The 27147-nt window shown below is 38.4% G+C and overlaps 1 protein-coding gene across 4 annotated transcripts in view; it reads right to left on the bottom strand.

The window, feature by feature from the left end:
* The window catches only part of LOC108234194 (vacuolar protein sorting-associated protein 13B), a 339365-nt gene that overhangs the window by 72360 nt on the left and 239858 nt on the right, over positions 1-27147 (bottom strand). For all 4 annotated transcript variants that reach the window (XM_017413202.3, XM_025005255.2, XM_025005252.2 and 1 more), the window contains exons 35-40: positions 22161-22502; positions 21653-22067; positions 21372-21509; positions 11622-12017; positions 3285-3487; positions 412-628 (exon numbers count right to left, since the gene is read on the bottom strand). In XM_017413202.3, coding sequence (XP_017268691.1) covers positions 412-628; positions 3285-3487; positions 11622-12017; positions 21372-21509; positions 21653-22067; positions 22161-22502 — 1711 coding nt within the window. The remainder of the gene's footprint in view (positions 1-411; positions 629-3284; positions 3488-11621; positions 12018-21371; positions 21510-21652; positions 22068-22160; positions 22503-27147) is intronic.

Raw genomic sequence — 27147 nt, 5'->3', positions numbered from 1 at the left:
AGGTCTTGACAGTGTAAAGACTTGACAGAAAATGACATGGAATCCAGATTTTTGCACAGCTTTTGGCTTTTAAAGACTATGGTCTTAAACTTTTGATCAGTTGAAAAAAATCATGTTTGAGTGTAAATGCAGTTTGCAGAAAATTCCCTGCTCAAAAGTTCTTGTCTCTTGCACTGATTTTTTCCTTTAACATTGTGAAGCTCTACTTAGACCCTTCTTAAGATCAAATAGTGCAAAATGAAAATTCTTGCAATTTTTTTTGTCTTAAGATTTTGATCAGGAGTGTATATTAACCGTTTCACCTCTGAACAATGCAGCACATCTATCAAGGTGCTGTTCTGAAAAAAGAAAAACTACAGAGCAATCGAGAAGCTCAATGATCATCACATCACTAATGTCCAGTGTATTCACCTGCATCCCGAATGTACTGAAAACTTCCTGTGCGCAAGTCATCAGAGGTGTGCTCCGTCCGAACAGAGGGAGAGATTGGAGAGGGTGGGGGCTGGGTGTGGCAGGCCTTTCCCTTGGGACTGCCATCTGCTGAATCCTCTTTCTGGAGATGGAAATAGGCCCGAAGGTGATCTTCAACCAGATTCAGGCAGTTCAAATGTTCCTGGCCCCAAAAAACCTGTTGTAAAAGAACAAGTGAGAGCAGAATTGATGGGAAAAGAATGACAACTTTACTTGGGGTGCACGGAAAAAACAGAACACAGAAACAAAAGAATGTTTAACTAATAGAACATGAGAGAAAGCCACACATTAACACAAGACTTATAGTTGTTTTCATAAACACAGCATCTGCTATGCTATTACTTTCTTTTCCAAAACATAAGTGAAGCAGTCAGGGCAATCCTCGTCATCACCCACTGACAAACTTACAAAAATTACACAACACAGCCTGACGTTCTCCTCACTAAGCCATGGCATTCCCCCTCCTGTGCTCCATCAAAGTCAGGTTGCCTGGGGTTTGGACTGAAGACTAGGAATCTCTGAGTCAAAAACTCTTCACACATGGAGCTGCCCGCCTGGTTGCCTGTCACTTACTACTTCGTAAGAGTGGGTATGACTAAACTCTAAAAGAGGAAAATTTGGGGATTTTTTTCCCCAAGTTTTTGGAAAGACATTCTGAAATAAAGAAATTGGAAGGAATTCCGGTGGTTTTGGTAAAGCAATTGATTAAAACACCACAGACGCCAATATTTGCAGAAGGAAATGTATGATTACATATTAAGTGTTGAGTTGCAAGCAATTTTTCTGTTAATGCACACGCAACAAAAGCATTAAGGAAACCACTGAACATAAGCGAGGGGGTTCCCCCAAGGAAAAAATGTGGAATGTTGCATTGCAAACTTCGTGTTCTGTTAGTCACATTAAAAAGGGACTTTTTCGCTTTAACATTATGTAACTTTGTAGAGGGGAAAAAAGGCATACAGAAGATCATCTTCCACTATAAATAGATACATAATATTCCACCATTAACGAGCAGATGTGACTCAAAACTACAGTAAAATTATAACTGTCGTTACTTTAAAAAGAACATAAGCCAATGAAAAATTAAAGAGGGACAGCAGATCTAAGAGGAACACTAAGAGTGTGGTGAGATGTGCCTGTGGGTGACAGGGTTTGAACAAGAAAATGTGTATGTTTTCTTTGGAAACCAAAGACAGTTACAGTGCCTTACAAAAATATTTGTCCTTTTTAGTAATCTTTCTGTTTTATTACCTTGCAACCTGGAATAAATTTGGATTTTTAATTTGTTTTAAAAAATAATTCTTTAAAAATACTCCAGATTAAGAAAGTTAAATGTGGAAAAAACTTGTTTAAATAACTCTTAAAAAAATATAAAACTGACAAATTGTGCATAAAATTCAATACTATGCCACCTTTTGTAGCAATGACAGCATCAAGGCTCTTTGGTTACATCTCCATGAGCCTGAGCGAGCTAACCATTGGAAACGTTGCCAATTTTTGATGACCAAACTGCTCCTTCGGGTTGGATGGGTGCTGCTTGTGTCCAACATTTTAAAATATTATTCTCAGATGGATTAAGGTCTGGACTTTGACTGAATCATTCCAGGACAGGTTGTCCTTAAACCAGTGGAGTGTTTCTTCAGCGGTGAGTTTAGGCTGATTGTCCTGCTGGAAGGTGGACCTCCGTCCCAGTCTCAGATCTCTGGAAGACTCCAACAAGCTCCTCTGCTTCATGTTTCCTTCAACTCTGACCAGCTTCCCAGTTCCACCTGATGAAAAACATCCCCACATCATGATTCTGGCACCACCGTGTTTCACAGTAGGGGTGGTGTTCTCAGCATGATGAGAGGTGGTGGATTCACCTCAGACATGATGTTTTCCTTGATGGTCTAAAACGTTTGAGTTTGGTCTCATCTGACCACAGCACTTTCTTCCACGTTTTGGAAAGAAATTCCAAACAGTCTAACATTTTTCATTAAAGCCGTGACTTTTTCCTGAAGTCCAGCTCCGAGCAGCTTCTAGTGGTCCTAAGGACAGATCCTCCCAACTCTGCAGAAGAGCTGCAGCTCTTTCAGGGTTATTTTTGGGCTCCTGGATGTTTCTATGATGAATGCCCTCCTTGGCAGATTTGTGTGGAGGTATAAACTTTCCAATTTCCTATTAATGGATTTAGTGGAGCTCTGTAGGATGTTCTGGGTGATTGATTTTGTAACCCAACCCTGATCTGTACTTTTCTACAACTTTGCTTTTGACCTGTGTGGATGGATGTTCCTTGGTCTTCATGATGTCTCTTGCTTTGTGGTAGCCCTGACTACTTACAGGTGTTGAACTAGTGTTGATTCTGGGGGCTGCTACAACAGGTTTGAATCATTTGACAGCTTTAGATCATTTGACTCTTAGGTGGATCTTATTTTACTAATTATGAGACTTCTGAAGGTAAAGGTTAAAGCTTCAAAGCAAAGGGGTGAACATAGACACACCATTTTTCAGTTTTATATATTTTTTAAATTATTTAAAACAAGTTTTTTTCTCTTTTAACTTCAATAATTTGGAGTATTTTTGAATGAATACTTTTGTCATGCAATGCAAGTTATTGTTTTAGAAGGCAGTGGTATCACTGAATGACAGACTGTTCTTCTACTAGAAGAACCTTACAGAGCATTTAATAAGTGTCTTTGAGCAGGACTAAGTCAATCTCACTTCTAACCAGGTGTAGAGGTACTGAATTGACCTCAACCACTATGAACTGCAGTCAAGCAGAGAATTTTATCTTGTGATTAAGAGAGTTGAACTGATGTTTTAGGTACACAAACCTGCAGCAGACCTCCCTTTAGGTCGAACAGCAGTTTAGGGGGTCCGGGCTCAGGTCCAGGACTTCCGCTGTGTCGGCACCACCGAGCTTCCAGGGAGCTGCTGCAGGAGAACGGTCCCAGCAGCACATGGCTCCGCTCCTTCAGTCCTGTTTTCACCAGCACATCTTTTATCTTCAGCAGAACAGAAGCAAGCTGAACTGGATCTAGGAACACATATGAAGCAGCAATGTGAATAATAAATAAAACAAGCAAAAAGAAAATCAGGTAAACAAAGAAAAAAAAAGGGGGGGGGGATTACAATGGCAATTGTTACAAAATGTGTATAGTACTCATTCTTAAAACCTTTGTAAAACATTTTAAACAGTGCCCTCAAGTGAAAGCTGAAAATTTCCATTTTGTCCATATTTGTTACATAACTAAAAACCTTTTGTTTAAACATGTTGTCAGGATCCAGAACTAATTATATCTTCGAGGATTATGGTGCTCTGGACTTAGGGTTCACTTGGGGTAAAAGCAGGATGTATGAGGTTTGAGAAAGATGAAGAGGAACATGGAGAAACTGAGGAAGGATGTGATAAATGAGAAGATGAACAGATATAGACAAAGATGGTGGGAAAAAGTGCAAGAGACAAGACTGGGGGGTTTGAAGGAGAAAGTGATCTATGACATGATGAAATGACACACAGGAGTGTTCAGATCTTTCCAGGCTTGGTAAACTGACTCAGAAACATCTTATTCAACATCAGAGCACACTAACTCAACAGGGGTGATCCAATGAAAGAGGCTTTGCTTGTATGAAACAATCTGGGGGGAACGATTATGCTGAGATGACTCATATCTCTCAGGAAACACACTGTTGATACAAGTTGGCAGTTTACCTGCTAATATCTTCTGGTGTTGCAGCACAGACAGAGAGGTTATGGATTACTTATTAGGACTTTGGATCCTGGGCTTATTTTTATGGCCAAGATTTATTAGACAGCCCCAAGGAACTCCCCCTTTAAATTGGGAATCTTTCACAAATGTATATAGGAGCATGTTTAGATTGAGCAAATGCACACACTGACTTACAAATACAGAGAGAAAAGTACAGCCACATGGCTCCATACAGAAAATACAGATGTGAAAACAAACAGCCTTCACACCCAGGTGAACAAGTGGAAACACATACTCTCACACGCACATTCTCTCTCAAACACGCAATGAGTATCAAAACATTTTGTCCTGTCTCACTATGCGTCATTTACAGCTCAGCTGACCGCAGCATCCGCTTCTAAAGCCAGCAACAGCAGCCAGCACGCTCGATAATCAACCAAATTGGGAGTGGTTTAAATGAGGGGGAATCCCTTTTTTCTTACTTTATTCTTCTTTCCAGAATAAATAACAGTTGGAGGCACATTTCTCCATCCTTTCTCCACTTCTGTTTTTACCATGCATGACTCTGTAGGTTTGTCCTCACAGATCTGTCAGCAGACAGTCCAAATACATTACCCTGCCGAATCGTTGAGGAGCAGAGGAAACATAAATAAATAAAACCAATAAATAAGAGGAGATGAAAAACTATTGACACATGTGGCAGATGGCACTTTGTTTTGCCAGTTTGCTCAAATCTAATCAACTTTACAGACAAACCTAAACCAGCTAAATCCTGATTGTATAAAGTGTAGTGTGTGTATTATTGGGGAACCCAAATCTACATACAATCTCCATTTCCAGAAAAGTTGGTAAGTATTTGAGAATATAACAAAATCAAATATTACAATTTGCTAAACTGTATGAACACGAAAGTACAAAGAAAATCTTTTTGTCTGTAGAGCTCAATTAAAAAAACCAATTATCTGCAGACTACAAAAAGCTTACTTTGAACATCTCATCTCTGTTGGATACAAAGACAAATAATGTATGTTCTGTGGTCAAATGAATAAAAAGTATCCTGGATTGTTTGAGCCTATGTAAGACCACAGAGGCAGGCTGACAACACCAAACCTTATTGTGCATGTGTGAAGCTTTACCGACACACTGGCATGCATCACAGAATTGCCTACACTTCAAATGTGTCTCATTATTGCCCACTGCCAAAGGCAAAGTCTGAGTGATGTTTTTTTGCCTCTGTGTGTGTTTATTCGTCTGTACAGTTAGTAAAATTTCACGTCAACTGATGAATGGATTTTAAAAAAAGGTTGGGAAAGAAATCACTGGATGAGAAGCTAAAATTAATTAACTTTTGAAAATTCAAGATGAGGAATTTTAAACACAAAAATGGCTATAACTCAGTTTTACACATTCTGAACTAAGATTTGGTGTGGTAGTAGTTGAGACTGATCCCCAACTTGCAGTCTGAGTGCGAACTGATCACACAAGATCTGTGTTTAATACTTTGTTATTAACAACTGGAATCAACTATGTATTTGTTAGCAAAATATGTCCTGAATTATTAGGTTTCCATCTACAACTGATTATCTTTTGAACTCAATCCAATTCAAGATGGCTGCCATATTCAGACTGTACAGTTACACGGTTTCAGTCAACTTATCAAAACATGGCTATAACTCCGTCCATTTTACAGATATTGAACTAAAATTTTGAAAGTAGCTGACAGTCATTCACAACGCATCCTCTAACTGTCAGCATATCATGTGAAATATCAAAATATTCCATGAAACTCTGGCATGAAAGGGGCAGGTGATATACATTCCTTTAAGGAATATCAGGCTTTCTATAATTAAATGACATCTTGGGAGGCTGCTGTTTCTCTTTAGTAATTCACAGAAACTGGAGGCAGTTCGGCAAAACAACAAGTGTTTAACACAACAAGCATCATAAAATAGGATGAATGACAATCACATTATTTGTTAAAATGTTGTTGGATTTCGAAATTTTCTGGTAAACTGCAACAATAACCCTAAGTTTCTGTAATTAAAAGGAAGTCTAAGGTAACACAGCAGTCTATGTAATTTTTTTTTTCTAAACACAACAGTCACTGAAGACTACGGACTGAAGACTGAAGAAATACTTTGTACTTATTCAGTAACTGCAAGCATAATATTTGTTGTTTTTTCTGCAACAAAATAAAAACAAACACCTGGATACCTAACACTGTAGACCTCTGATAACCTAATGTGCACATGTATCCACTGCAAGCTCTCAAACACCATAAAACACTTGAGAAACGCAGTGGGTGGTGGGAAAAAGGGTGGATGGAAATCTTCCTAAAGTGAAATATATCTATGGCAAACACCCGGGTAAGATTAGATAGGATAGGAGACTGATTTACCACGTCGGTTTCTCCCTGGCAGCCGTTATCTGACCACTGCCTGGCTGATTTATACCCTGCAGCGTACTGGTATCAATTAGTAGAAACCTTAAGGAGTCATTACATAACTAGCTGAGGCCCCTAAAGACCTTCTGGGATGGTAAGAGTAATAGGAGTAATATACTGTCATTCACCACAGAAATACGCTATTCACTCACCACAAGACCACTATAGGACACTAGAGGAAACTGGTTTTGTAGCAGGGGACGTTGTCGGCCAAAATGGCGCAGTGCAGGAAGCTGTGTGTCATCCAAGCAATTACAAATGAAGACCTGATGACTGGCGATGAGCGACATATGGGCTGAATTTCAGCAGCAATGCATAAGCACAATACGTGTGACAGATATGTGTTAAATTCTAAATACTGACTGTAAATGTGATCAATTCGTAGGGAAAAAAATTGAAACAATAAAATGATCCATTGAAGTTTTTTAGTCAAAACTAATTTACAGACTATTAAAAGCAAATCAATCCGTAGATTTGTCTTCATTTTAACAATGAGAAATTTATGCCTTTTTATTACTCAAACAAAGAAAGATGGTTCTGACAAATTTAAGTCAAGTTTTATAACATGGGCCATCTCTTCAAAAACTCCTGAAAAAACAAAAACTATTTATTTTATACATTGAGTTTGCCTGATTGTTCAGCATGGGGTAGGGGAGATTAGTAGATGCTTTTAGATGTGATAGAAAACATGTGTGTCAGCAGATAGGTAAATCTTTAAACAAGTTGTTTTACGGCAGTTAAAAAAGGTTAATACCCGAGTTAAAGTCAGACAGTTTTAGACATTTAACATAATGATGAGAGGATTACTTTTAATGTTTCAACAATATGACCAAGTTACTTATTACACAAATATAAAACTCTATAATCATATCTCCAAGTGTATTTACCTTTGCTGCATGTGTTAATAATTGAATTGCCCCCTACCCTCAACTTTGGTTGACTTATTATATATTACTAATGATGCAGTAATAACAATTTATTAGTTGGGTTAGGTTGCCATACCTCATAAGGATGTATTTTCATAAATTATTTTTGTCCTGGCTTTGCTCAGTTTTGCATTTCATTGAAAAAAATGGGCAAGAGTAGCTTTAATTCAGCAGAGTAAACAAACTGATAGGATTATAATTCACAGATTGGCTTGGGAGATGGAAAAACACTAGAATTTCAAAGAGGGGGGCATAAATAATGGGTAGCTTTGGGTTTTTTTCTCCCCAAAACAAGTTTTCCTTTACAAATCTGCTAGAGTAAATCACCATGAAGAAACAGGGGGTCCACAGAAGCAAAAGACCAAGGAGAAAGGTTTGCACATGTGTGTTTCCAAATAATTTGCAATAGTAGCAGGCTCTGCTGGTTTGTGTGTGTGTGTGTTTCTGAAGTCAGGGGCACTGTATGGGCAGTAAGAGAGAGCTGGGAGATTAGGGTTAGGGAGAGTCCTGTTTCATGGACCCTTGGACATCTGTTCTCTCTCTTTTCCCCACTCCCCTCCTCTCTTTCACTGAACTATAAATGCCCCCCTACCTTAGGGAGTGGTGAGCCATGGATGGAGGGAGGAATGCAGGGCTTCCACTTGCTTTTCATTAACACAGGATCTGGTAACACACCTCACTGTCAACCTAATCCCCTCTCTCTCCATCTTGTCCCCTGGCTGAGGGGCTGCAATGACCAGGTACAGAGCCCCAGATGTTTCAGGGACTGGGGGTGGGACCGGTGGCAGCTATGAATGTTTGCTGATGAATACAGGGTGGAATGGGGTGACTGTAATGACATCTGCAGAATGGACTGTGCGTACAGATCATTCAGAGTAGTGTTCAGTTTCCCCGTCTGTCCTGTATTACAGCAGATCTCTTTTCATACTCTATTTATCACCCTGTCTCAACTTTTTTGATTGTTGTATTTTTCCTCATTGGAGCATCTCTCCTATTTTCTGACTAATTCTCTTCCTCAATATTTATTTTTCTTCACCAACAATTTGTTTCACATAACCTCCTGAAACTCATTTGCATCTCTTCTTTCTCTCCTTCCCACTTCTGTTTTTTCTTACACCCTGACAGGAACTTAAGGTCCGTCAGTCTCAGTGTGCCACAGAAGACCAGCAGAGAAACAGCAGCATCAACAGTATTGTTACACACTGTAGCAGTAGTAGAGGTACATTCCCCTGTCTGACATCTCATGTACAGCAACTCCCAGGGGGGTCATTTCCACTGAGTTTTTGTGGCAGCTCAAAGGCTCAACCTTACCGAAAGGGAATGTTGACCTTTATCTTTGGCAAAAATTGCAGGTATCCATTTTCTTAGGTACAGCGCAGAACAGAGTGGTGAGTGATGGAGGTGGTGCAGTCAAGGCTACAAGTCGGCAGATACATCTATTGTCACCAGAGATCCGTCTGTGTAATTGGAGACAGTTTGTCTCGTTTCAGTGCCAGCAAATCTGGAAACATTATGTGGAAGAGCCCTCAGGGAAAGCAGCCATATGAGTTGTGACAAAGATCTGCATGGGTGCTTAAGTTATCAACAACAACAAAATAAAAAGAAAGTGAGTGAGTCAAACGTGTCATTCAGAAGCAAAGCTTTCTGATGTTTGTTCCTTGAAACTTTACCCCGTATGAACAAGATTTTCTCTACAGGCAGTTGGTGCTACATAAGCCCTCCAGTGTCAACATTTAGAAGTTGAAATGATATCTATTTGTTTCAGAGAGGAAGCGCAGAAATGAAATGTCTTTTTTCCATGACATCTAGGAGGATCTTAAATGTTTCAGGTATTTCAAAGAATAATCAAAAGTATAAAAGAGGAAATTAAAAAAAAAAGCTCTTAAGCAGTTTTATGAAAGTATAATGCCTTGCTTGCAATAAACCTATGAGTTTTTAAATGTTTTGAGATTTAGTAATGGCATGGCATGCAGTAAAATAGCCCTTCTTGAACTGAAGAGGCTCAATATGATAATAAAAAACAGTATCAATTAAAGGCCTTGCATTCCTTGAAGAAATAGATATTGCCCTCGACCTTTCATGACTGAATTTTAAACTAAGTTTATCTTATGCTGAAAAATGATGGACTAGTAGCCCTTTTGGTCAAACCTTGAAAACAATGTAATGAACAATCTAATATACAATATTGTAAGATTTAATGCTCAAAGTATGTGTTGAAGATGAATATCAGTTACCCGAAGTAACGGAAAATTGTGCACTTACAAAATCCATTATTAATTAATCAATTATAGATGTACATTCAACAATTATATAAGAGATTCATTAAAGTCGGACCAGTTGTTGGTGAGATATTTTGTTAAGAAACACAAGAACATGCACACATAGGCAAATGCCATTTGGCAGCAGGTGATAATGATAAAGATTATTACCTGCCATCATACTGATTATAGATAGTTCACTACCAATCAACCTATATTTCACGTTTGATGTAAATAAATCACATACCGCCTGAAAAATATTGTGTTCCAAAAAAAGCTATAACTAAAAATACAGCCGATGGAGAATATAATCTTAGCACTCTGTCCCTATATATTTTCCCCCCACTGCATTGTGCACACACACACACACACACACACACACACACTCAACTGTGTTTTTCAAAGTGAACACAACAAAGATGGACGACAGCTGAAAAGTTGGTGAAAATCAGAACAGGGCAGAAACACTGAGTATTGTGTCACTGTGCAGTTATGTAGATTTGAGTAAACAAACTGCAAAGTGTTTGAGGTTTTAATTAACATTTTTGACAATCATTTTATCTGCAGTAACCCAATATTAACAACATCTGTAAAACAGATGCAGGCACTTTGGCAGCCTTGCTTCAGCGCTGTCCTCGAACCCCCATCAACAAAGGATGTTTTGCTCAGTGGCACTGAGGTATAAACCATCCACTTGCAAAATTACGAGTCAAAGTGTACCTTATTATCTTCTACATTTGGCTTGTCAGCTTGGTACTGCCTTTTATCCTTCTGTTTTCATCTAATGTCCAAATTAAAAGACAAGCCAAGAAATAACAAAATCTGAAAAACAAACTAAAAACCCCTGGTGATTTGTTACAGCACGCCGCCTCACACCCAGAGGCAGAGAGAAACTGGAAGGCTTTTCATTTACATTAGCATTAGCAGTTCTGATTGTCATAATGGAAACACTATGATGCCTCCTGGATAACAGTCAGTGTTGATGAAGGCAGGGTTTGGTTCTAAAACAAAAACAAACACTCGCTCCTACACACTCAGATATTAATACACAAAAAACCTCTTTCTGTCTGAGGTCCTCACACTCATATCTATGGAATCAAATACACACACACTTCCACAACAACTTTAGATCCAATAAAAACACAGATATCTCACTTTACACTTAAATGACAAACCATGTATTTGGCAGGGGGTGCCTTTGCTCCAAAACAAACAAAATAAAACCCCAGCAACATTCCATAAGATACTGAAAGCTTTACTACTAACTGGTTTCTGATTTTTTTTTCCCAGCATGAGTCACAAACAGAATTTCAAAGTAGTGCTACACAGCTGATTATCAAGTATTCAAAAACAACAAATCCTTATAGATCTACATACTTAATGAAACATTAATTTTAATTTACATTTATACAGATACACATTTGTATCTGTTAACAAATCTTTATATTATTATCATAACTAAAGAAGCTTGTAAGTCAAAAGTGAATTAAAACCTATTGTAACTGTGGAGTTTGCTGTGTAAAGCTCAGATCAATAGATGCTTGATTACACAAAATACCTGAAACAGAACAGTTCGTTCTCAGTGACTCTGCAAAGTCATATTTTTGCAGCTTTGGTACCCATACTTGTGTGGGTACAAAGGGAGCCCTCTGCCACAGGTCTCTTTAAAGTCACCATGGCAAGTAAAAAGGATTTGTTTAAGGTACAAACTGAGTGTAAGGCTTGTTATGAGGTTGTGAAAACAAACATCTGCCCGCAGAAAAGCAAAGAATACTAAAAATAAAAAAGCCCACATATGCTCAGTCAAAACTTTGCATCCTTGTACTTTACTTACCTTCTATCTTAGGCCCTGACTTCATGCTGAGACTTCCTGTCATGGCCGATATTGATACTGTGATGCTGGGCCTCATTGGATGGGCTTCTGTCTCCATGACAACAACAATCTGTGCTGTGTGGAGGGAGACTTTGTGGAAGGACAGTGCCAGCGTCTGGACAGAGCTGCCTTTACTCCGGGCCGAGGCCTCATGGTGTGGGTCCGAACGAGGAGGATAGCCCCTGTGAGGTGTCTTTTTAGGGGATGACTGAGGAGTGGAAGAAGCAGACGGTGGTTTACTGGACGTGTCCATGGTGTAGGCTGGCAGGACTTTCTGCAGATAGGCTTTGGCCTGCTCCAGCTTTGCTAAAGTGGGATTGATTTTCAGGGGACGAGAGAGATCTATGTTCAGCTCCGCTGTAAATAAAAGAAGACAAAGAAAACAAAAGATGAGAAAAAAAAAGATTAAAGACAGGAAAGGGGAAGAAAACAGAACATTAAGAGCAATATTAAAAACTGTGCTGTCAACAAAACATCACAAACAATTTCTTCTGTGAACAGCTTCTCAGTAGGCACTCTTAAAAGAGGTCTCTGTGCTCATCCTGACTTGTATTTATGAAGTGCTGAGTGTCGAAGAAATCCCAGCAGGAAGCAAAGAGAGCAAAGCTTTTGGGAAGGTAATAAAAACATGCTCTCTCAGTAGTAAACACTAATGACAGATCTCTTTGTGCTTTGTTTGTCTTTGGGAATAGGAAATAATTTACACAAACTTCTCATGACTGAAGCTTGATGCTAATGAAGTTTCAAATGAATTATTTATTAATCTAATGAGAAACATTTCAGCTCTTTTCATTGTCTTTCAATCTGTGTCAAACTGAGGACACAAATTGAATAAATTCATTGTTGGCTAGGGTCCTTACTCTTTAAAACCTGCCCTTGAAATTTGGAAACCCACAATAAACTGGTCACAATCCATTTGGGGGTTTTAAGACACGGCAGGCTTCACGAGTGCCTCTCTGAGCAGATCTAAAGCTGTCTAGGCCATGGGAAACTACATGGTACTGTGAATTGTAAATCAAATGCTGTGCTCTTCTTTAATCACAAAGTTTGCATGCAATGCACTGACATGCAAAGCTGGGTCCACTCTCAACCTCCATTCTTCTTATGAACACATACAGTGGCTAGCTGCCTCAGTGTAATATTCTAATGTGACATGCAGAACAGCAAATGAAAATAGCTTCTTCATGCCAACAACATAAATCAAAGGCTACTCTCTCCAGATCCACCTCACTCCTTCACTCTCTAGCGCACTGCTGCCTTCAAACACTTGACTGGAATTTATAGAGACACATGAAGGAACTCAATGCCGTTTTACACCACTTCCATTATCCCATTTTTCCGTTTGGTCATGATGTTGGGAGTTGGAAGCAGCCAAAAACAAGCACAGCTAGTTTTCATGGCATCATCAGGACCCTAGTGTTTAGAGGATGTTTAAAGGTTTTAGGCCTTCATTCTTCCTTCTACCCAGGTAAGTGCAACTGATGATAGGAGTGAGTTCACTGATATGAAGGACAGGCAAACACACACATACACACACATGCAGACGGACCGTGCTCAGAAGTCTGTGTTATGTATTTCAGTGGAAGTGAGGCACACGGTCAAAAGGAAACATGGCTGCAACAAAGAACTGGACGAAAGATGGGAGGAATTTTCTGTGCAATGTAGCTTATCATTTCCACTTGACTTATCACCAGGAAACTTTCCAGTGGTGAAATAAAGAGTGTAAATGCAGCTGTTCAGCTTCTCCTGTTCCCCTCCAACAGACCCCCCACCCTCCTTCCCCCAACCTCCACCCTGCCCCTTTCCATCCATTCAACTTACAATTAAATTTCATTTTCTGCTTCTTTTATCTTCCATAAGCTCTTTTAGTTTTCCTCAAGCTGCCACCTAATCAACCCTCCTGTAACCACATAAAGATGTCTCTGATCACCCAGTCAGGGCCAGTGCCGAGGCCCGAGCCTTGGCTGGCTCTCTGTACTCGGAGGCCTGGTTCTGATTACAGCTTGTCCTCCCTCCCAGAGTTGCTTTCTGCCCCCTTCCAATCCAGTCAGCTCAGGAATGATGGTAAATGAACTTTATTACCCGTTTCACCCATGTGTAATTCACCTGGATAGTAAGAGTAGTGGGTAACTTGTGTGAAGTCCAAAAAGTTTTTACATGGATGACATTCTCTATGTTCATTCTCTGTCATTCTCTTCACCTAGAAGATTTATTCACAAGAAATATTGTCTGTATTTTAAAAAGACTACGTATTTATAAAGTAACTGAACTAAAACTGTTAGAAACACTACACACAGCTGACTACATCTAAATGAATACTGTATTGTCCAAGAAAAGTACTGTTTTGCTGTTTATTCTTTAAAGAAACAAAAACATCAGTTCTGAGCTAGTTAATAAATTGCAGGAGTCAATTCTACCTAACCTGAGATGAGTCAAGACCAAACCAATGCAAGTCCTTTTGCAAAACCATTCCTGTAATTAAAATAATCATAAATTGATATTTACATTTTTTTCTTTGTTAAAGGAAGGAATATTTAGAAATGTCAGTATAACACAGATAGATGTATATTATATATTCAGTGACAAAGGACAATAATTCAAACTGAATACTGGGGGCATTATGAAAAAGAAAAAAATGTAAATACACCTTACTGCTGCCAAATTATGACTCCCCAAACAGTTACTGACAGGCAAATTATACAATGTTGTTAATAAATAATAAAGTTACTGTAGATATCTTAAATTTCAATTCTTAATACTGAAAATAGTAATGCTGTTATGATCCCAAGGTCTCTCTTTCTTTGCCTTTATTTCACCAGGAAAAAACCTATTGAGATGAAAAATCTTTTACAAGAAAATCCTGGCCAAGACTGGCAGCAGCACACAGAGGTTACAAAACTTTCACAACAGAAACAAAAAAGTTAACACCGTTACAGATAAAGTAATTAAAAGATTCCTCAGTTAAAACAGGTGTTGTGTTTATCCTAAGAGTTTGTTATGTGCATAATTATTTAGCTTTGGCTTTTTGTTTCTTCTAAACTTCTTCCTTTTAGATTTACTTGTGTCTATTGCCATCGTTTTCCTCAGTCTTCGTTGCCGTCAGTTAATTATCACACCCGTTCTTTCACTCATTTAGCTCACCTGTGTGTAATTTCAGTGAGCTCCACTTCCTGTTAAAAAGCCTCCTGCATATCAAGTTCTTCGTCAGATCCTAACGTTGCCTCCAGTGTTCATGTCCTGGTTTCTTGCCCTATATCCAGCCTGGTTTTCTGCTCCCAGTGACTTTACGATTCTTGCCACATGATAAGTAGTTTTAGTTTTGTTTTACTCCCACATCAGCCTTTTTCTTCATTAAAGTTTTATTTTTATATAACATTTGATGTTTGTTTATGTGTCTCCACTTTGGGTATTAACACACAAAATTGTGACAATTGTGACCAGGAGGAATGCAAATACTGATATCTAAAACAGTAATGAGAGGATTGTGATTAAATTATATGGCAAAATGGCCTGCCATAAACTGTCACCTTGAGCGTGTTGAGCGCACAGGACACATAATTATTTGCTCAAATTAACATGCGTACACATATCAGTTATGTTTCACAAATATAACGCCAAAATATCTCTTACCTGTTAGAATAGAAAATAAGTAACATTTTTAATGCTAAAAGTGATCAAAATGACTATTTTTAAAAGAAATAACAACAAAAATACCTACAATTGTTTGTCTAATTGTTTTATTTATCCTAATGACAGGTGAGGCTCTGTCTCTCTTGACTGCACGTTTCTGTCAGAGGTGAACCTACCGCTTTCTCTTCTCTAAAACCCGTTTGACTCTTTCTGCAGAAAGTAAGAGTGCCCCACACTCCAAAATAACTGGATTCACAAATAGGTGATAGAAAACGACAAGTAACTTTTATGTTTTCCTCCTGAATGCTTTTGCCATCCCTAACCAGATGTCACCCTGGGTGGTGAGCCATATTGCCCATATCAAAAACCATGACTGACTGTTTCTTAATTTCTGTATTATCACTCTTGAGACATGTGCAGATGGAAGAGTTTTAAAGTAAAAAACTTTATTAGCAGCATTTGAATGCAGCCAGGAGTTTCACTCAGTTGCAGTAGAAAAAAGGTGTTACTGCAGCTGTAGTCTTAAGAAAAAAATCCCAAGTCCAGCATGTCTGAGACAGACAAGCGAGTACAAATAGTCGATTCCAAGACTTGATCAAGACCTTGAAAATGTGGTCTTGAGACTGAGACTGATCTCAAGTATTACAGCACTAGTAGTTAATAAAATTCATACTTGTTCTCATGAGACAACTGAAGGTAAAGTAGACTGGAGTCATAGACCCAGTGACACTAATATAAATTCTGTGTTTAACCAAATTGTAAAGGATTTACTGATCAGTTAAAAAGTTTTTTTTTTTTTAACATTATGTAGTTAAATCTGGATTATAGGGTCTTATATGTCTTAAAACCCAGATTTTAGGTTGGAGTCCTCCTTCTATATGTCTTTATTAAGGTAAAGGTATACAAAAAATATGAAGTTGAAGTATTCTATGAAACATTACTAAAATGGTACACGATTTCTACAGTATTAGTGTTTTAAAGCGCCAACAATAAACTTGATGGTTTTCCTAAAAAACATCCCTAATATAAATAAAATAAACAAAAAATTAAAAAAAAAATAGTTTTAGTAAGAAACAAATGCAATATGTTACATAAAACACTATTGCCCTAACTCATAAAAAATACTGTGAGATCATTTGTGTTTGCTTTTTCCTCTGCAGTAGAGTACACCAAGACCGATTTATATTTGTACCCATTTCTCTCATCTCAAACACACAAACCTACTCAGGCAACCACACCTCTTTAAGTTTATGCTCCTCTAACATTTTCCATAAATTTACATGTTAATCAAACTCACTGTTAAGTTCTGCACTTGAAGTGTATCTGAATGCAACAACCTCTGTCATGATTACTTGTGTCTGTAAATCTCACTTTTCAGTGGCTGCTCAGACAGTACAGGTACAAAATGACCAAAAATCTAAAAGGTATAATTTGGTGGAGGTACAATCTGTTTGTGGTATGTTTGTAAAACAGAGGCACAAATATGCAGTAGGGAAATATTTGTGATCTTTGTGTCTTAAAAAAAAAAAAAACTCAATCAAAAAAAAAAAGATTTTGAGGTCTAGATTTGACAAACTGAGTGGAAAATTTCAAATTTATGGCTTTACGCTGAAAAATAGAACTGCTTTTAATAAACTGTAAACTCAAGGAAGCATATCAGTGTCATTGTTTTTTGTATGTTCTGGTTCAAGGAGGCCAGAAGAAATACTATTAATAGGGAAGAAAGAATGATATAAATGTGGTAGCACTTTTTACACATCATGCTGGGGTGTACTTTTCAGCAGTGAGGAGTCTCATACAGAAGTGTTTCCCTGGGACTACTTTGAGCCATAAAATGAATGACTATTTTAGGATAGAGACTCTCAATGGAAGAACAAGCATGAAGCCTAAAGGTAGAGAGATGGTGTTCACATATCTTTAAAGAACAGGCTTTAATTTGAACAGGCTGTGGGAATCATACACTGGCCCTCCTCAGTTGTCAGCCTCTATTAGCACTGGAGAAAGTAGATGATCGGGGTCTGACAGAGGCACATACACACACGTATATACCTCTCTAAAGTAGTGGGAGAGATCAAATATGCTTATTACCCAGGTTACTGTGCCTATTTGGAGAGGTCATGCATGACGCCGTCCTCACTCTGAACCTGAGATTGGGTAAAAATGTGTGTGTGAGTACTCAGCACAAACACTGTTTTCATTCCCACCGCACCTTTTGATTTCTATTTCTCCTGCTGACTTCACGCTTGACTCTTTACAGAAGAAAGCCTGTGTCAGACACAGGTGGCAATGTGTCCAATTACACAGGGCCCATATGTGAAGGGCATACGTGTATGTCTGTGTTTGAAGAGGCCAAAAATAATTTTGCTGGTATCTGCTGAAACCTACGGTTCCAAGATGTCCTACGCCCTATAAGGCCAATGACACATACCTCAGATGCCATCTGACTCAAATTAAAGAGCCTCTGGATGGTTCGAAGGGGCAAATGCTTGTATACAGTGTCTGACAACATTTCTACAAACTTGTTGCTTGACAGGATCCAGGGACACAGGAGAGTAATGGTTCCAATTTGTTCCAGCTAATCTATCACCTTCTGCTTCTCAACAGAGAGAAGGCTGATCTTTACTCTCCAAGTGGTAGCAGTTACATCTTCGGACTTGCTAACAGACCTGTTCAAAGACAAGAACTGAGACGGAAAGATAACAAAAGGGATGACAAAGTGTTTTTGTGCTGATTAGTCTCTAAACCCTAGCTAATGTCAGGAAAAAAAAGTTAAGTCTTTTTTATGCATGTTTGCTGTTGAAGTTATGACCTCCTCTAGCACACACACAAAGTCTGGCTTCTTGTCTGATTTGCCATTAGTAATGTTTAGAAGAGTGTGTATGTATGTGATGAGCTGCTGCTGAGTGAGGGTCGATGCTGAAACCTCATCCAGTTTACAGTACACATGTTACAAGTGTTTCCCACTCAGCATCCTTGAGAAGGCAACTTTGATTGGTCTTGCAGAATAAATGCTGCTGAAATTGCGAGCATATTGTTGTAAACACACACCAAGATGTGGCCTCATGGCGGTCTGCTCTCCGTTTGCGCCTGGTTAAAATAAATCAAATGTGAAGCATTGTCAAATTAAAGTACAGCTGCCAAATGTGATAAATACACATCGCAACAAACACAACCAGACATTTATAATGAGAGGGGACAGATAAATAAAATGCTGAATGCGCTTTTTCTTCTAATCCTGTCTTCACTCATTGTCTTCTTTTCTCCCTCCAGCACAAAATTCCTCAAAGCCTCTCACTAATGATGCCTAATTCTCCAGTTTATTTAAAAATGATTCCTGATAGGTTCTTGTTTACCCAAACAATGCAATTAGTGCATTTAAAAAAAAACAACTAAATCACAGACAGTAAATGATTTCCACAGATCTTCCTTTGTTCCCTTTGTACCACAAGAGGATAAGTATCTCCTAAACAACCAACAGCTGAAAATGTGCGTGTGAATGTGTGTGTGAGTGACTAAATGGCTGGGGGGATAAAGGAGAACCAGTAGCATATGTGGTCAATTTTCGATATTTCCAGCAGAGCCTGACCTAAGGCATCCTCACACTGAGCCTGGATCCTGTCTGAGTCATTTGGGAGTATGTTGTTAGTATGTGTGTGTATGCACAGATAATAAATATAAATGATTATTTTTTGAAATTGTCCTACTGAGACAGGTCTGTTCTTTACCAGTTCAGGGGAAACACCTGACATTTATTCTACAATATTAACTTCTGCATTTGAACTGCAGTCAAGAATCTGACGTAGCACAGCAAAATGGGATACGACTTCTTCAGGCATATATATTTGGTAAATAAATGGTATAAAGTTTAGAAGTCAACAAAAATGATTATTATATCATCATTTTGATTATTATATCATTATAAATATCTGATGAATCACTACACTGATTTGAATGAAAACTCACAGAATGTACCTCTATCACTGATTAACTTTTGAAGTCAGCTCCTTTCAAGATGGTGACCACAGTTAAACAAGCTTAGAAAACACAAAAATGCCTATAATTGAGTCAATTAAACAGATATTGACCTAAAATATGGTGTGGCGGTACCTGAAAGCCAACCACAATTATATTCCAAGCAACAACTGATTGCCCAATATCTGTTTACCTTTAACTATTTGAGTCTGTCTGTCTGTTAGCAAAATATGAACCACTGGTTGGATTTGAATCAAACCTTAAGAAAGTAATCATTGGGAGTATATCTACAAATGATTAACTTTTGAAGTCAACCCAACTCAACATGGTCACCACAGACCAAAAGACTTTAACAAACACAAAAACAACTCAGAAAATATTACAAATATTGAGCTAAAAGTTGGTGTGGTAGTAGCTGAGAGTCATTCCCAGCACATACTCTGGGTGCTACACAGTGTGCAACGTCTTTGCTTAAAACTTTGGCATTTACTTGTTGGCATCAGCCATGTTTGTCTGTTAGCAAATTATCTTTTGAACCACTGGAGAAATTTTGTTGAAACTCTAAAGTAATTATTGGATGTTTATCTACAACTGATGGGCACCACAGCTAATTAACATTAGCAAACACAAAAATAGCTAGGACTCAGTCACTTCAACAGATATTGAGCTAACATTTGATGAGGTGCAACCTGAGTAATATACTGTACAATTATTTCTCTGAGCATGACACCTCACAATATTGTGTAAGATTGTGAGTACAATTTTCAAGGTTTGACCAAAAAGGCTACAAGTCCATCATTTTTCATCATAAAATGATAGACTTAGTATAAAACTGCAATTAAAGGTGATGGGCGATATGCATTCATTCAAGGAATACTAGCCCTTTATGTTTGAAAATGCAAGAGATGGAGAAAATTTAAATGCACTTTATGAAAAATGCACAGGTTGATGGCATCATTTAGCGCACACATATTTGGTATATAAGGCTGTATTGTGTGACAGTTGGGCTACACAGAGAGATGTTTGTCCAGATGGACAGAAGAGCTGAAAGCTTGCAGCTTGCAGCCGGAGGGAAAGCATTTGGTGCCAGGAAAGCTAAGCTACATGTTCTATGCTAAACTATTATCTATAACACCCAGAGTCCATCCCAGAGCTCCTTCTTGTGTACATGCACAGTATGTGTCCATGATTGTATACATGTGGAAAAAAGACAGCCTATATGTCAAAGTGTATCTGTAGTTAACGTGACAGAGTGCATGAATCTGCAACATCTGGCCTGAGTGCAGGAAGCTGAAGGATGACCTGCGCCTACACACACTCTCCATGAAACCCTCACAGGAATAAAAAGGTTGCACACACTAAGACTCAAAAGCCCACTCACACTTTTATTCATTACAGTTGTGTTTGGGCAGGATGTCAAACACACCCTTAGGTCAACAACCTCAACTAAAATCTGCTCATATGGATATCATCTCAGTCTAAAAATAGCAAACCAAACTCTGTGAAAGGCAAATTTATTACACGCAAACACATGCACACTTGGCACACAGGAGTTAGTAGTCAGTGTTTCAAAGTGAAAAGCACATAACTGACTTCCTGTAGCAAACATCCATCGAGTCAATTAGACAGCGTGATAGTCATGAACAAATTATACTCTGTCTCCTCTGACATAATGCTGAGCTGCATCATTTAGATCATTAGCCTAATTCTGTGTAGGTTCAACTACTCTGAAGAAGGTACAAGGTTCAGCTGGTAAGATGGTAGAGATTATATAAATCTTCTTTGGCTTGGAAAAGTATAGAGACCCCCAAAAGGAGTGGAAGAATGTTGTTGAAAAAAAGGATGTCTGGGTTTCCTTTCTGGACCTGTTATGTCCACAACAAGACCACAGATAAGTGGAGGAAACTGAACAGATGGAAGTTTTAGAGGTTGGGACAATGCTTTGAGATGCTATTCAGTCACAGGGCCTGTGGCCAAAAAACTATCAATGTTAATCATTTTATTTGTCAGTTTTGGTGTTGCAGCTTACCAAAGTGTGTTTTCCAGCATTTACCATTTATCTTTTAATATGATTAAATGTTAAAAACACATTAAGTGTGTGATACCCACCTGGTCCATTAAGGAAATCTTTGATCTGGAAGCAAAGCAGAGGCGGAGGGATACCCGTTTTACTATCAACCTCTCCTGCTACTGTCTGCAGCCAAAAGACGTTGTAGTCCAGAGATTCTGGCAGTGTCTTTCCGGGGTCTGGACAAAATAAAACAGATAAAACTTTTAGGATGTTCTTGTGTCTATTAATAGGATGTGTTTAAAATTTTACAACAGTATAAACCTAAAAGCTAGACATAAGCATTAGTTTTAACAGAATACACAGACAAAATCCCTCTTACCCAGACACTTGTAGTCAGAAGCTACTCCTTTTAAGAACACGTCAAAGACGGACAGCTCCATCCTCTGCTTTCGATGGTGGCAACTGAGCAGAACAGAAGGTTGCATAACCTGCAGATACAAGAGGGGTTCCAACAACTGGTCCCCAGCTCCCCGTCTCCCTGGTTGCCTCACTACAGTAACACCCAGCGCCTGTCGGGCTGAGGAACGGGTTGGAGTAGGAAGGCCATCAAGTGAGAGCAGGCTTCCTCTTAGCATTGGACAAGCTGGCTGAGAGGTGTTGCTGTTGAGGATGTCCTCAGCAGTCAGGCCAGCAAGTGAACTCTGGGCAGCTGGGGTTTGATCAGGGGATGGTGAGGTTGAAGGTGGAGGAGACTCAGACATGATCTCAGGATGGTTGAGGATACTCTTTCCCACCTGAACCACACACAATAGGATCATTTAGTACTGCTTTAGTCAAAACAAAGGTGTGACACATAACCAATGACTAGACACTAGCTTTTTATTTACCTTATCCCCAGGTTCCTTCTTTTCTGGTGTGCTGGGTGTATCAGTCAATGTAGTTAGAGCTTTAGGGGTACTAGAGCAAGCATAGGTCATAACGGACAGTTTACTGGCAGTGAGAAAGATATCAAAAGGAATGAAGCTTAGGTTCTTGGTAATGGTGGACTTTCGTGAGGGCCTAGCAATGCAGTGGTGGCTAGCCCCACTCTGCTGTTCTATTTGGACAATTCGGATGCGGGCGCTGTCACTGCCAAAGCCGCTGTCTTGTCCTGTCCCACTGTGCCGTGATGAAGAGTCACCGCTTGTTGCAGGATCTTGATGGCCACGCTTTTGCTCTTGTCGACGGCCCTGAATGCAGAAACACAGGAAGGCAAATCCATGTCAGCAAAAATGCTAATTTTCTACAACAAAGTCCCAGAGACAGTAGCAAAGATAGAGCTACTTTTAGAATACAATTCAAATAAAGTCAAAGAGCTTTAAATGAAAAATTCTAATAAACAGAGTTTATGCGTTTATAAGGGTGAAAAAAAAAGTGAAAAAAAAAAACGACAACCAACAACAAAAATATTAAAATAAAAAAAATATCTTTGCCTGGCAAAGTATGATTAGTGCTCATTTTTACATACTGATCAAAAATGGAGAAAAAAAGGGCAAAGTAATGAATACTGCTTTATGTAGTTTAGTATGTATCTATTTGTACAAAGCAACAAAGTTAATGACTTCTAACATACTTTTTTATCTCATGCTTTGACTATACATTACAAAGATGAAAATATGAACTTACCTCTTAGACATGTAAATATTTCAAACACTTTTCACATCCCAACACCGAATTTTATCAGGTTCCTTACTTGAGGAACCACCTTCTGTTTCTGTTCTTGAGGCCTACATCCTCTCTACTTTTAAGACTATGCTTAAAACATTTCTCTCAGATAAATCCTATAGTAAGGGTTAGCTTGCATTTTCTGAGCTATCCCTTTAGGTATACTGCTCAAGATTTAAGTTGCTGGAGGATATATTGACCACATTTCCTCACATTTTACTTTCTTTACTCTCTATATTTGCATTTACAATTGATGATGCCATTAACTTTGTGTTCTCCCATAGAAACTACTGCTGGCCCAATCCTGTATGTGTCTGCTTCAACTGGTTGTTCTTTAAACAATTAGCGTGTAGAAACAGAAGGCAAGTTGTTTAGAAGTTGTTCTTTGCCATTGTCACCCTTCATCTCCATACTTGCTCAGGATGGGATATTACATCAAAGTGAAGTTTTGACACAATCTCTTCCTCAAATAGACAACTTTTTACTAGTTTGACTTCTTATAATATACTAAATTTGATTGTATTGCAACTGATATGAATTGATTAGGTGTAGTTGGTTTTGAATCTGGATCTGTTTTGGACTGCATTGGATTGCATGTAATTGGGTTTTGACTTGATACATTTTGCAGAGCGCCCTGAGATCAGTTTTGTTGTGAATTGGCCTTACATAAATAAACTGAATTTAATTTTCTCTGAATACTTATACCACTTCTTATTTTAAGAGATGATTATTATTAATTTAACAGTCAACACAGATCAATTTGCATAGTTTTCCATTTCTTTGCATTTGCTCTGTGATGGACCAAGGATATGTCCATGATTCACCTCAACCTCTCAGCCATTGTCAGCTGGGATAGGCTCCCACCTCTCACAACCTATAGGACAAACTGAATGCAAGTCTAATAAAAACATGTATGTAAGCTTAACTGGTGACTCTGGGTGTGAGTGCGAGTGGGAGCATGAATGGTTGTCCATCTTGACTGTCTTCTTGAGGCCCTGTGATGGACTGGCAACCTGTCTAGGATAAACTCTGCCTCTTACCATTGGAGCTCCCAGTAACCCTGAATAGGAGCAAGAGGGTTTAGAAAATACTGTAGATAGATGGATAAAAGCAAATGGAAATTTTTAAAAATATGTTTCTTGTTTTTTTCCATATAGACAAACACCAAACACTCAGACAAATTCACCAAAAAAGAAGAACGGGGTACAGCCACAGAGACATAAAAGACATGCCCCGGGACTTTTTCTGTGGTTGAAAAATCATTTTGCACTTCTTGCAATATTGGAAATGTCTTCAAAAAAGGGCTTCACCCCAGTAAATTAAATTGTTTTGAGCAGTGACTGTGGTATTGTGTTTAAAGCAGCTAAGATTTTATGCTCGACTCCAAATAACGGATGTCGGTTTCAGTTGTTGCGGCAATAAAAAGCTTTCAGTGACAGATGATATAAATCAACATGAGGAGGTTTTTGGGTTTTGAGCGACAAAGAAAACAGGCATCTTTATTCTGCTACCAAGGCATGCCAGCTTCAAAGATATAAAGAAGTCACCAGTTGCTTATATGGAAGAGGACAGAAAAAACTTTTGAAAAGCTGCTTAACAAATAATAAATTACCCAGACTGAAAAAATGGATATCTAAAAAAAAACAAAAACAAAAATAAAATGTTGTCCAAACATTTTCTCAAATGCACAAAAAAAAATATTGTAGATGGTGAGAAAACATAACATAAAACCTAACTGAACAAGTGTGCCTGGTTTTCCACTCCTATTGTGAATCTGAGAGTAACAGAACAACATAAAAAGAGGGTAATTTTTACATTAACATGTAAGGATGTTCTGGTTTATGTGACCAAAAATTAAAAAAATAAAACCTTTCTTCTACAGTTGCATTCTTGTCAGGTACAGTGTAGAATAAAATCTTGTACCTAATAATTAGGTAATTCAGCATTATTCCAGCATTTTTGAGGCGTATCCCCATGGTTCCTTAATCACAGTAATGGATGTCATGTCAGTTTCAATTAACTACTGCTGTTCTCGAAGCGTGATTTTGATGAATAGCAAAGTACAGGACACAGACCAAAGGTGTGTCCAATGCTATCCCACCCTCATCTACAACTCCGTCCTGCATATGGTTACTATTGCGGCATATATTCTCAGCTGCCCCTTTTCTTTCTCTACATCACTCCCTCCCTCCCACTCAATGAGAATGTTAAATGTATATTATTGCTGTGGTGGAGATAGTGTTTCAAGACCTCCAGGCAAATACTAAACCAACTGGCAGCACATTAGACAGAATACTTGACTTATTAGATATTTCCTATTCAAAACAGTGTCATCAAAGGCTAAGAACAAGAGCCATATAAAACGCAGCAGCATGCCTGCCTGCTCTGCTCAGCCATGCTCATGTGTTGGGCTTCCATAGGATTGACCATGCCAGATCCATCTCCCTTCCCTGCAATAATGAGGACAGGATGTGTGCACTTCTTTTCTGCAGAAATGTAAGATTTTCCAAGCAACAGAGACGGGAGGAAAGGCAGAAAGGGCCTGGACCTCTCACCATGTGTGTTGTGTTAGGTGAGTGAAACATGTATTGAGGTAAGGAGGTATTTGAAAAGGTATTCAGCAAAGGCAAAACATCCACTCCAAAGAGCACCTCACATTGGAAGGAACAAATAAGCTGCACAACAGCAGGGAAAAAGTCAACCACTCTTCATTTTTCTGTGTCTCTTTCCAAGCTTAGGCTGAACACATGCATTTATAATTACAGCAGAGTCCCCATGTTCTTCTAACCACAACTACTAAGAGAGTGCCCTTTAAGCAAATTCTTGGTTTAAATTTAGCTTTGCTTAAAAGTGGAATAAGGGATGACTAGGAACATAGTCGGGGCACAGAGACAATGAGAAAATATGCCACAGTGCACAGTGTTCATCCAGTTTAAATAAACACATGCAATTAGCAAAGTCAATAACATGTACACAAACACACAGTAAGTTGTTTGTCTTTGTAGGATTTAATCAGAGCTTTGATCAGAGATTCAAAGCACATAACTGGCTTCTGTCTTGAGTTTTGAGGCTTTACTATGTTTTTATTGTTTTAACTGTGGAAAAAGCTAACAGGTACTGTTTATATATGAAAATGTATAGTGTAGCTTTGTAGTCTACATGAATTGACCTTAAGCCAATTTATTCACTGAGGCAGAGCAATAAATTTAGAATGCAAACATGAGCTGTAGCTACAAGCTTGTTCCCAGCTGAAAGCTCTCTTTCAACCATTACTTTCTAATGTATTATATAATGGCTTTACTGCAACACTGTTTCCAGGTCCAAATGCAATTTTATTCTGGACTTAGTTGATCACGATCATGAACCCCCAAACATAGAGACACAGACACACAGAGACACACACACACCACACCCCCAAGCCAATCATGAGGTCATTCCCTCAGAGTCTCCAGGCAGAACATTCTGGAAAATGGAGAATAATCCCTAAAGTGTGAAACCACGAGTCGCCCAAGTGCCAATCATATCAGAGCGCATCTGTACAACTTCTGACCCCAATTTTGTCAGTGTAAGTCAGAACAGCTTGACTGGAGGAAGGCTAATACTCGGAAGCAAATGTCACGTCATCCAAATGCCACCCATTTACAGTGTCAAATATGACAACATAACTCTTCTGTCTAAGAACTACATATGTGATTGATTGTTTCCAGATGAATGAAAAGTGGGTTGCAATTTAGGTTTAAAGATCAGGGAACATGGAAATCTGGATGTTTTAGCATGGTAGGGAAGTCCACGGTATTTGACAGGAAATTATGAAAAAAGTAGTGTAACAAAAGTGGCTATTACTTTTTTGCAAATTGTATATTTAACAGCCACATATTTTCCTGAATCTGGTCATGTTATAAAATTTTAATGAACACATAAAAATGGAATATATGAGAATATGCTGAATGCAAAAAAAACAGGTGGATGTTTGTTTATATCTCAGCTGAAAGACTGAAACTTAAAGAGAAAAAATACTGACAATAAATAGGAAATACAGGTGCTGGTCATAAAATTAGAATATCATGAAAAAGTAGATTGATTTCAGTAATTCCATTTAAAAAGTGAAACTTGTATATTATATTCATACATTACATACAAACTCATATTTCAAATGTTTATTTCGTTTAA

Source organism: Kryptolebias marmoratus, linkage group LG16 (assembly GCF_001649575.2).
Source record: "Kryptolebias marmoratus isolate JLee-2015 linkage group LG16, ASM164957v2, whole genome shotgun sequence".
Classification (NCBI taxonomy): domain Eukaryota; kingdom Metazoa; phylum Chordata; class Actinopteri; order Cyprinodontiformes; family Rivulidae; genus Kryptolebias; species Kryptolebias marmoratus.
Note: the sequence above shows the minus strand (reverse complement) of the source record. Positions and strands in the feature narration are given on the sequence as shown.